Source organism: Accipiter gentilis, chromosome 19 (assembly GCF_929443795.1).
Source record: "Accipiter gentilis chromosome 19, bAccGen1.1, whole genome shotgun sequence".
NCBI lineage: Eukaryota > Metazoa > Chordata > Aves > Accipitriformes > Accipitridae > Astur > Astur gentilis.
Genome location: NC_064898.1, coordinates 1,861,381 through 1,873,787, shown reverse-complemented (window position 1 = coordinate 1,873,787; position 12,407 = coordinate 1,861,381). Strand labels below are relative to the sequence as shown.

The 12,407-nt window shown below is 40.9% G+C and overlaps 2 protein-coding genes across 6 annotated transcripts in view; both read right to left on the bottom strand.

The window, feature by feature from the left end:
• The window catches only part of SPART (spartin), a 338,589-nt gene that overhangs the window by 113,379 nt on the left and 212,803 nt on the right, over window positions 1–12,407 (bottom strand). The window lies entirely within an intron of this gene.
• DCLK1 (doublecortin like kinase 1) overlaps window positions 1–12,407 on the bottom strand; it is a 247,869-nt gene that overhangs the window by 109,108 nt on the left and 126,354 nt on the right. For all 5 annotated transcript variants that reach the window (XM_049822760.1, XM_049822759.1, XM_049822761.1 and 2 more), the window contains exon 4: window positions 12,166–12,265. In XM_049822760.1, the coding sequence (XP_049678717.1) occupies window positions 12,166–12,265 (100 nt within the window). The remainder of the gene's footprint in view (window positions 1–12,165; window positions 12,266–12,407) is intronic.

The window sequence follows — 12,407 nt, the reverse complement described above, 5'->3', positions numbered from 1 at the left end:
TGCCTCTAAAATTAATGGGTTCTCCTTGAACGCTATCTGGTTCAGGCAATTAAATTTTGCTATAATTATTTAGATAAAACTAATGTAAACAGGCTGAGTCATCCTGGCAATAGGCTAACAGTGGGGCTATCTGGAAAACGCGGCTTTACTAAGAACATCTGCTAACACCACAACACTCACCGAGGTGTGTAAAGCCCCAGTGACTCTTTTTTTTTTTTTTTTTTTAAATGCATGTTAGGCTGGAAATAGCCCATGAAACCATCTTTCATTCCGTGTATCACAGCATACTTCAGAGATTGTTCAGAGTGTTTTCAAGTTTACAGATGAATTTGTTTATAAGGCTGATGTCCTGTTTGAAAACTCAGAGAGCCTATTTTTATTGAGTATGGGAGATCATAAGCTTTACTAATATCAGTTTCTTTTGCTTTACAGGAAGGTGCATAGCTTTAAACTCTTTTACTATCTTAATAGTTTATACAAACTTGTATTTTCCTCAACAGAGATAGGTCTTACTTGCACAACATGATGCATTTTGCAACTGCCGTAACTTCTGCATTCTTGGGACAGTATTCATTTCTCCAAAGATTCTGATTAGACAGGGTGCTTTTCTCCCATTATATATTTCATTTTTTTCTGAATACAGAGACCAAAATATTGAAATAATAGATCTGTCATTACTACACTGTATCATGACTTCAGTTCCTGGTGGTTTGTTTGGGTTTGGGTTTTTTTAATTCTCCTCATCTGACTAAAACCTTTATTTAATTTGATTTATTTGGCAAGGTCAAAATCAGCATAGTTTTGGCAAATGTGACTATATGAACATTTTCATGTCTAGGTTTTGGTATAGACTTCTTTACTGATGAATTCTTTTTAGGCTTTCCATTTTCTGCCAGTTGAGCTTGGATCCCTACCAATGTATTTTGGACAGATGTAAACCTAAACCAGCTTTTGGGTTGCTTTTTGGTTGAAATTGCAAACTTCCTCCAACGTTCAAGTCCCCAAACTCTTAAGTCCAATGGACTTCACTGACTAACTAATTCTCTTGATTTTTCAAACTGTTCTCTCTTAATATATAAAAAAAGCCTTAATTGCCAGACTATTTTGGTTTTCTTTAATCTTCTATTCAACATAAATGAAATCAACATATGATTACAACACCTAATGCTCTTTCTCAGAGAGCTCTTCTGTAATATCATTAGTATTAACAGCACTAAATCTAAATGGAATAAATGTTCCCAGTTAGCATGAGCAGCATTTTGTTTCTAATCTGCATCTAGGAAGTTTAAAGCTTCTCATAATATGTTAGTATTTCTCCCGCTGGTAAAAACTACACAGCTGTCTGTCTGCATCCAGTCTGAGCTGTGATCCCAGTAGACTACTAGCGGAATCTCAGGAGAACAGTCCTCCCCAAAGTGATTTTTAAAAAATCAATCCTGTTTTATTTATGTAGGTTTGTCCTTATTATTAAATGCTTACGTACAAATTTAAGAATTCTATTTTTAATGACAATTTCAAGCAATTTATTTTATCCCAAAGTTAGGCTCCCTGGTGTGTATTCCTCATGACTCCCCAATTTATTTTTTTTTAAGCAGAAAACAATATATCCTCTTCCATGCCTGCAGTACAGCAGCTGCTATGCAAAAATTGGTCTATTCCATTTTCTCAAGTCACCTCTTCTGTAGACATTAATAAGTGCTTGCAAAACAGAAAGAGCATGTAAAGTTAAAGACAGGAATAATTTTTATAAAGCTTCATCAAATTTGTTCTCCTGCAGGATTTTTTTCTTCCTAAATATGCTGTCTTTGTCAGAAACTGCTTCGCCCTGTAAGTTGTCTTCCTATTTTTGCTAGACAATCTTAACAATTCTAAGCAGCTGTGAAAAATTTCTCTTTCCTATTCCAGAGTAACAGAAAAAACTAAGCGATTTAAATTTCTTTGTCTTCTAACCACCCTCCACTCTATTAGGAATAATTAGCAATCTTCCAAAAACTTTCCTTGACCCAGGCCCTTCAGTTAAAAGAATGAGATCTCAGGTTAGCTCCCTTCTTGCTTCAATAAATTTTAAGTCCCTAGAAGATTTTCTTCCAAAAGAAAAAAACAACAGTGTTACAATTCCTCTAGAACAAAATTTAAAAAAAGCTCTGGCTGAAGAAGAAAAGAATCCAAATCAGAGCTCCATGACCTACCACCTACGGGTGTTCAATTCCATGGCAACATGAGACTTCCTAATGATTACTCAGCCTTAGATGACTTTATGCATAATATTAGCACCCAGTCCTCCTGCATGGAGTTATGCTATGAAAAAAGTTTATTCGACAGTGACTGTTCATAGAAGCAACCTGAACTGTCGGGTAACGCTTTTGAGTGTTTCAATGGGAAATTTCCGTAGGTAGGTTGCATATTGAAAATAACAACACGGAACCACTACTGCAGCACATATTCTGAGCCATCAGGTTTGTGGTGCAGCCCAACAGAGGCATTATACAGAGGTCTTACACTGGCTGCGTTTGCAAGACAGTAAAACCCTTTCTACTCGATATATTTGTGTCTGTATACACGGCATCTCACTAAATGTGTATGAGTATATAAATATGAGTACCTATCTCTGATGTACTCAGCTTCTGATTTTACCACTCTGAAATATTATCCAAGTTGGTTTTGATTCTCTCTCAGCTGCTGTACTGTGGTTTGTTTGGTAAGTTTTGGGTTTTTAAAAAAGGCCTTTAATGAATATTAAGAACGAATCTATTTTCCTCATCTGCCTTCAGAAAGTTCCTGCTTTCTAAAAGAAAATGAACTCTGGATTTTGAATAATTATTCTCTTTTCAAAAGATTTTGCCAGTATAAGAGAATCTGCAGACAGCTCTGGCATTAAAAAAGTGTGCACACACCTACTCAAGACACGACAAAACTCCAGGTATAGGGCCTGTATCTAGTATGAGAAGTAGAAAATTACAATGGTCATTTTAATAAGTCAGTCCAAATTTATTGATGATGAGTAGAGTCTAACCTCAATAGAAAATCTCCCGGATACAACCCTAGTACCCAACAAAGAGGCAGGTCTCCAGGGCACATCCCGAAACAACTTAGCAGATGGCACAGTTTGTTCAGGTTCTCAAACTGAATAATGAAGCACTGACGCTACAAGAACTACTCATCTTGAAGCTGTCTCATATAAACTCATAATTACTGGAGAAAATGGGATCGTGTTTCTCACCCAAAGGATCTCCTGCAATAGGACTACAGGGTACATCTTTTCAGAAATAGATCAGTCTAATAGTTTCCAGCACTAGAAAGGATCTGCAAACTGTGAAAAATACAAATATACTTGCCAAGATTACCAACACTGTACACTCCACTTTACCAAGCTAATTAACAAGACAAGGAAAAGTACAAAGATAAATATATGGGAAAGGTGATTTCTGAACATCTCCAATGTTAACCTCCTCTGCACTTGTCACCAAACTACTTAACAGACTCGGTGGAGGGGGGTATAAAATACAGCTACTATCTGCTGCTGCCATCATCACTGAAACTGGAAAAGTAACAGATAAAGTGTCTCCTAAAAAGCACTCAAAGGAAGCTGATATTTTGGAAGCTACCATCTTCTGAGGATACAGACTGAACACACAAGCTCAAAACTCAGCCTGTGGTCTAGAATGGAGTATTATACAAACTGTGGACTAGGCTCAAAGGCTGTAAAGTAAAGCAACGTCCATGAACGAAGACATGCGAGACAGTCAAATTAAGAACTCAACTGCCAAGATCTACCCTGTTCTGTCTACCAAATTTCCATGTTACTTCCCCAGAACTGAAAGTTTCTTTATAAAACTGGTCATAAAAATTGGAATTGCGCTCTTTGCATTTGGATATACAATTGAGATGTTCATAGTTTGGGAAACTAGCTTAAAATGTGTTGAAAGAAAAATCTTTTCTCCTGAACCAACCTGATTAATCTAAATGTTCCCCTGGCAAGACTCAGTTCAAGAAATTACAACACAAAAATAAAATAAAAGAAGAAAAATATCAAGCTATACAAAACCAATAAACACTTTCTGTCTACTCTGTTATTAACTGCATATTAACACTACCTGTTATGAGTAAAACCTCCTGTACATTAAAATAATAATACTGATGATGTTTAATAACAATTTTTCTTTTATTTAACACAAGCTGAAGTTTCATATTATAAATTCCCAATAAAATGCAATTTAATTAAAATGCACATGTTATTGAGAAATGCTTGATCTTTTTGGACCCAAAGTTTTTAGTATTTTTATATCCAAAATCAGTTTTGCCATCAAAAAATACTGAAGGAATATGCACACTCAAAAATCCTTATGCTAATTAAGTGGGAATTTCCACCAGCTCTAATTTATTGGATGGTGTTTCATTCATGCTATTTTTAACAGGCATCAGAGAAAGAAAATACTGCAGAAAACATATTGAAGAACATTTGGTTCAATGAACAGAGTGAATTAGCATCAACTGCAGCCTTACTGTTTGGCTAGTTTCAATGAGAGACTGTTTTATAAGTTTTAAGTGATCACGATTTTTCCTGGTTATACATAGAGGCAACTTTTTCATAGCAACATTGATGAAAGTGATAACTATGCAAATATACATGTGTGCGTGGTGAGGAGGCCGGCAAAGGCAAAGAAGAGAGAGGCACTTCAGTGTAAATCTGGACTGAAAAGTACATACATAATCTTCTTGAAAGCTCTCATGTCCTTATTCACGTCTATAAATCTGCTAGACAGAGCAAAGATTTATGATTTAAGTGACCAAACTTTCACTGCTAGAGATGCTTAGGCAGAAAGGTGAGAAGCAATGTCTCAAATAAGTAGACCTGTGAGACAGAGGAGAGAATATTCAAAGCAAATAGCTTGCAGACAACAGATGAAGAAATGGGCTTACGTAATCAAGAACGTACCTATAAAAATACCAAATATTAAAAGAGAAATCCTGCGCAGAAAAAACCTTAAGTTCTGTGAATGCATTTTTCATGCGAATGGCTCATTCGACTCAAGCGTTACTACGGATTTTATTTAATGAACGCCACGTGATATTATATGAACAGCTACCCGATGGTCAGGCTAACAGCCTGTTCTTAGTATGTAACTGCAGATCAGCATATCTCCTTTTAAGAGTTTAAGACAACAGCAACAAGCGGGCCGCTCACATGCTGCCATACGGCTGAGTACTTCCACCCAGGCAGAGCCAAGGCTGCGGCACGCTCCGAGGGAGGGAGGGAGGGACAGACTTCCAGGGCGGCTGGGCGCGGGTGGTCTCGGTGAGGGTATATTCCCATCAATTCGGGGAAAGTTGGGGAACTCCCACGGTGCTGGATAAAAGAGAGACGCCGTTAACGTCCCTACCGTGAGCGAGGGGACAAGGACGAGCGGTGGCGTGCCAAATGTGAGGGAGCTGAGGGTACCGTGCAAGTGTCTGAGGGACGATGAGAGGGTGGAGATGAAACGGGAGGTCTTGGAGTAGGAAAACAAAGGGGGCACTGGATGCAATCCACAGGAAAAACAGCTTCTTTCCTTCTGCCCTTTCTGAACCATCAGTCTAAATGGTACGCGCAGCCGGAGGACTGGTCCCTCCTGCCTCCGTCAGCTTCTGCCTCATACACAGAACATGTCTCCAAGGCCCAGCAGCTGTTGACATTTGAAAATATCACACTGCACTGGAACACTTTATATTTATGCCTCTGTTGAAAGCAAAGTTATATCTCAAGGAACCCACCATTACTTTCCAATTGCCAAAGCACGAGTTTTTGATGAGGGCAGAGTAAGTCAGCCAGCATGCTCTCCGCTCCTAAGTCCAGCCAAAAGCTGCTTAACACATCAGTCTCTGTCCTATAAATCAGGGTAGACGAGGACTATAACCGATTTCCCCTTCCTCCCTCCTTTAGGAAGGACAGAGTAATGGAGGTTACAGAAACCTGACAGTTATTAACAGGGATAAACATGATACTCCTGACCTGAACCGCAGTTACTGAATCAGATGCGTGTGCATGCCTCCACGCGCACATGCACGTGTGCGGACACCACAGGACTCAGATTTTCCTGGCAAGTTGTCTGCTGCTGGCAAGACGAAGCAGTTAACGCTGCTGGCACAGAGATGCTGAGCTGAGGACTAACAGAGGCCAGCGAAGTCAAAGTGAAATTAGGTTTCAAAGATTCCAGCCTTAATTTTCCCCTAGAAGAGAGTCATTCTCGTCATTGTTTCCGTAACAGTAATATGTGCTCTTGACAAGCGATCTGCAGTTGCTTTCACATCCAGACATTCTATGTTGGTTACGCTCTGCTTGGAGGCAGACACCGGCTTTGGTCAGCCGAGATTGCGAATTTTTTACACGATGCGCCCCAGTACACGATGAAGCTTGTCATACTTAGGTTTGCGCGACCCTTAAGCTTCCAAAGCAGTCAGCCAACATTAACTAAACATAAAAAAAAATTTAAAAAAATTCAAGTCTGATACTGCCAGACTCAAAAACTCTCATATATTACAGCGCTAAGAAAGAAATACCCGTATAAGCCAAGGAGATGTTCTCAGTTGGGGCCAATCCCATGAGTTATTTACATTGCCAAATCCTATTTAGATACCTAAATAATAGCTGATTGCAAATATTTTTGAGCGTGGCCCTTAAACCCTAATCTCTGCCAACCTGCAGCTGAGGGCTATAGAAAACCACCCTCTGACTTCTTCTTGTCTTTGAAAACTGAACCATCATCAGTTAAAGAAAACCTGGGATTTCTGGGAAAGTTTCCAGAACTGCAAGCTAACAATGCCTGAAGCAGCCACTGCCATATTCTACTCTGAGGAATTTTTCTTCTTACAAGCTGCCTGATGTAATGTGTGCTTCATTAACATAATGGTTTTGTGCTTACATTTCCCACAAAAACTTTCTATGAAAATAGCATTGCCACTGATGCCTGACAAACAAGGAGTATTTGCTTCTCAATTTTATGGTCATTCCCATGCATCTTCGTGTCCCATCTGCAGTTCTCTTGATGGAAGTGCGTGTGGCTATCGTATCTATCACTTAGGTCAGATATGGAGATGACTGCGAGGAATTACGAAGGGGGTGGTGCCTATTGATTCTGTATTTCATGCAATAAACTGTGTTTAATATGAAAACCATCTGTACATCAAGGAGGAGAGAAGAAACTGCAACGTATAGTGCCGACTGCTTGTTTTCCTCTTTGATGGATTCCTAATTAACTGACTTTTCTTAACTGATTGCCAAGGGGATATGCAATGCCTCTTCCTGAAAGACATAAAACAGAGAAGGGAGATGATACAAAGAAGGAACACACTCCCTCCCTCAAGGACAGGTTTGAGCCTGAAGTCAAAACAAAGAAAGGCTGAACTAATTGTTCAGCCTAAAGAAGAGAAAATTGATGAGGCTCATGGCAGTCCACAGTTTTTTTCAGAAAAAAGGAATCATCTGTTTCCCATGTTCACAGTAGATAAGAAAAGTAGTAATGGGCTTCCTTTATAGCACAAGGGAATTTGGGGTAAGATAGCTGAAAAACAGTGAGGAGAGTTCACCACTGGCACAGAACGTCTCATGAGGTTACAGATTCCTCCTCATCAGAGGTGTTAAAGGAGCATGTTAGACAAGTATGTCAGAAATGAAATGGGGAATGTTAATCCAACACTTAGATAGGGAGATTGATTCACTGACTTCTAGACTGTTTTTTCTAAATTTCTGATTCCGTGGCTTTTAGAAGGTGTTACCGTGTGCTAGGAGCAAGCCATGGGAGCAGGATAAAGACGACTAGAAATACTGCAGACTGATGAGTCTTTAGACTTCTCCTTTCTGATGGGATGGAATTAATTTCATCCTAAAAGTTCTTTCAGCAACTTTAGAGAAATGTAGATAAGAACATTTAAATCAGGCATAGAGATCCCTTTACAAAAGCAAACCAGATATAACCAGAGCGTAATTCACATGAACTGTTCTAAACATCCACCTTCAACTGAGTCAATCAAACATCTACCATCTACCTTGTCAATGGGTCTAAGTTTTATTTACTGGGAAAGAAACCTACTGGCGCTGGCTCAGTTGCAGGTACCTACTCTCCTAATACCTAGTGTTAGCTAAAATGAATCCCAGTACAGGTGATTGGTTTTCCAATCCCAGAAACGAAGAGCAGAATATACCCCCCATAATTCAGGAGGAAATAGTTAGTGAACTACTACACCATCTGGACACTCACAAATCTATGGGACCAGATGGGATCCATCCAAGAGTACTGAGGGAGCTGGTGGAGGTGCTTGCCAAGCCACTCTCCATCATTTATCAGCAATCCTGGTCAACTGGGGAGGTCCCAGAGGACTGGAAGCTTGCCAATGTGACGCCCATTTACAAGAAGGGTCGGAGGGAGGATCCAGGGAACTATGGGCCTGTCAGCTTGACCTTGGTACTGGGGAAGATTATGGAGCGGTTCATCTGGAGTGCGCTCACATGGCACGTGCAGGACAACCAGGGGATCAGGCCCAGCCAGCATGGGTTCATGAAAGGCAGGTCCTGCTTGACCAACCTGATCTCCATCTATGACCAGGTGACCCACCTAGTGGATGAGGGGAAGGCTGTGGATGTTGTTTACCTGGACTTTAGTAAGGCCTCTGACACCATTACGCACAGCATTCTCCTGGAGAAATTGGCTGCTCATGGCTCAGACGGGTGCACTCTTTGCTGAGAAAAAAAACTGTCTGGATGGCCAGGCCCAAAGAGTGGTGGTGTGTGGAGTTAAATCCAGTTGGCAGCCGGTCAGAAGTGGTGTTCCCCAGGGCTCAGTACTGGGGCTGGTTCTGTTTAATGTCTTTTATCAATGGTCTGGATGAAGGGATCGAGTGCACCCTCAGCAAGTTTGCAGACAACACCACGTTGGGAAAGACTGTTGATCTTCTGGAGGGCAGGAAGGCTCTACAGAGGGATCTGGACATGCTGGATGGATGGGCTGAGGCCAATTGTATGAGGTTCAACAAGGCCAAGTGCCAGGTCCTGCACTTGGGTCACAACAACCCCATGCAGCACTACGGGCTTGGGGAAGAGCGGCTGGAAAGCTGCCCAACGGAAAAGGACCTGGGGGTGCTGGTTGACAGCCGGCTGGATATGAGACAGCAGTGTGCCCAGGTGGCCAAGAAGGCCAACGGCATCCTGGCTTGCGTCAGAAATAGTGTGGCCATCAGGAGCAGGGCAGTGACCGTCCCCCGATACCGGGCACTGGTGAGGCCGCACCTCGAGTCCTGTGTTCAGTTTTGGGGCCCTCACTGCAGGAAAGACATGGAGGTGCTGGAGCGTGTCCAGAGACGGGCAACCGAGTTGGTGAGGGGCCTGGAGCACAAGTCTGATGAGGAGCGGCTGAGGGAGCTGGAGAAAAGGAGGCTGAGAGGAGACCTTATCACTCTCTACAACAACCTGAAAGGAGGGTGTAGCGAGGTGGGGGGCGGTCTCTTTTCCCAAGTAACAAGTGATAGGATGAGAGGAAATGGCCTCAAGTTGTGGCAGGGGAGATTTAGGTTAGATATTAGGAAAAAATTCTTTACCAAAAGGGTTGTCGGGCATTGGAATAGGCTGCCCATGGAAGTGGCTGAGTCACCATCTCTGGAGGTGTTCAAAAAGCGCGTAGACAAGGCATTTCAGAACATGGTTTAGTGGGCATGGTTGATGGTTGGACTCGATGATCTTGAAGGTCTTTTCCAACCTAAATGATTCTATGTTTCTAAACGTTGTCTCTCGCTCGCTTCTAGTATCAAGAGCTCTGAACCCAGACCACAGAGCAAGGGGATTCTTCCTCCCCGGTAAGTAATTCCCAAAAGTCCAGAGCCCTGATTGTTTCAGTATTTATTCTCTCTACTCTTCTCTCCCACGTTCAAATTTGCTTTTCTTTACTCCTTAACCTGCAACACCTTAACGGTTATTCTCATCATCTGGCTGAAACTGGGAAACATTGGATGGATGTAGTGACAGAGACTAGCACAGTGTTGCTTCAAGCTCCTTTTCAGGGAAGCAGAGACAGGCTTTCCAAGCTTTACACAGTTGGACAGCACTTACTAATATTTTTAATGTTCTTAGATTAACTAAGAGGAACACACAGACACATAGTGTGATCACACAAACGTCATTTGCCAAGCAAAACAAGCTAGAAGCTCAGTTGTTTTTTTAATTCTCAATCCAAATCTTGCTCCTACCTCAGAGAAGTCCGACTAGATCCCTCTCAGTTGGTACATCACCTCTTAGTGGCATGCAACCTAAAGAAGTTTTCTGATACCAAACTTCCCCCAAAATAGAGAGCAAAGTTGATGTACACTTTGCAAAGGAATTAGAGATATAGTCTGGAGTCTGATTTTCTGCTCTTTCTTCACTCCTGTAGTCAAAACAGTCAACGTTCACTGAATCTTTACCTAGTAGAAAAGCAACCACCACAACAAATTACAAATACAAGTTGTATTTTCAGCCTATATGTTAAGCTTTTTTTTTTTTCTTCAGCTCAGCATAATACGGCTTCAAGCACCAATGTTCCAGAGAAAGATAGTGCTTACTCAAAGAGATGATGATATGTCAGACAAATAAAGACTAGACAGAAGCAGGCTATGTCTGTACTTTGACACAAGACCTCCAAAAAAGAGCTATGTACTTCAAACTGGGATTTAGAAAAATCTGTTGTCAGTACTTCTCCCTGAGTCAGCGCTGGGAAAACTGCTGCAGGATTCACTGTGAGGAGACGTCGGGCAGCCGCCAGTGTCACCTCTCAGATAAGAGAGACAAGTAAATCCAGACTACGCAGTCAGGTACCTGGCTGTGCTCTCATTAAAGGCAAGGACAGCCTGTGCTGGCCACATTGCCACCTGGGAAACTCCCCCGCTGCCCAAATATGCCCCCCTTACCTTCCAAATTCCTGTCCTAAAGGTGGCTAAAGTTCCTTTTCCACAGTTAGTGCATTTCACCTGAGAGGCAACTACAGCAATTTCATTACTGCAAAGAGCAAATCTGGTGCACTATTTGATTTTTATTTCCATATTATAAGGTGCTCTGGAGGAAGGCAGAACATGTGCTCACCCTTCAGCTCACAACATAAGGTCTGTGCAAACTGACTTCTTCTGCCCCTACATAAGCTAATGGAGCATTTGTCTGGATCCAGGTAAACCAAGAAGCCTTCCAGTTTCACAAGTTAGTCAGGGAAATACAATTGCACCATCTTTCATTTTGAACGGATATTTGCAGCAAAAACACTGATGAAGTGGTGAAGTTCAACAAGCACACACATGATGACTATGATTACTACTGTAGCAAATTATTTTCTGACTGATTTTTCAGTCAGCTGTTCTTTGAGACCTGTGATATTTTGAAAAAAGATGAGAGCAGTTGATACTAATGGATTACAAACATACCCTTGACTGAGAGAGAGTACAGGGACAATATCACCTTTGCTGGGTCTTGCTCTACACAAAAATAAATGCTATCTAAGTGGTAGCTCTTTTTTTTCTTTTTTTTTTTAACACACAAAGCTCATAGGGTTATTTTCTTATGACTGTCGTTCCTAAGTTAGGAATATTCTCTGTAAGAACAAAGATATTTGCAAATCAAACATGTATTTTCCAGAGAGGATTACGTACATTGATTACATTATTGTATTAGTCAGTCTCTGAGAAAAGAGAGAACTCCCTGAATTTTCTCAGATGACTTTGTCTGCATTTGCTGATTATATTTATCTTCCATACGAAATTGTAACTAGCTTCCTTTATCATACTACCTCTGAAGCATTATCTAATTCTCAATTGTAAGAACTGTGAGGTTGAAAGATTGTGATAAAGAAGCAGAATAAATTAAAACAGATAATAAAGACAAAATGCTAAGAAAGACCTTGCAAAAAAGGAGTTCCACCCAACACATGACTATTTCCTATGGTATATGAAATTCAGGCTGAAGTAAAGTTTTATGCTGCATAGGCAGATATGCTTCCCTTGGCAGCTTTATTCTTGCTTTCGGTTACCTCTTATTTTCAGCATTCAGAATTTAAAGAATAAAAATATTTATCCTCTTTTTTAAATCAATTTAGGTGATACAGTTTTGGCTTAATTAGCATGATATGGAAATCTGCCCTCTACTCTGGTTGTAAACATTTTAAAAATACATCTTCTTACCACTTTCATCCAGCAAGAAATCATCCTGGTAACGGAACTTTTCCGGTCCACATGCAATAAAAATGTCATCATCACCAAAGAAATCCTGAAGGCACATCACCTGCAGGCAAAAAGGAAAGGAAGGCATTGTATGAAATACCTCATAATCAGAATTGTAAGAAGAATAAATCCTTCCTTGTCTCCATCTGCACGAAAACTCTTTACTTTTAATGGAATCAACGGGGCTTCATCTCCAGATAAAT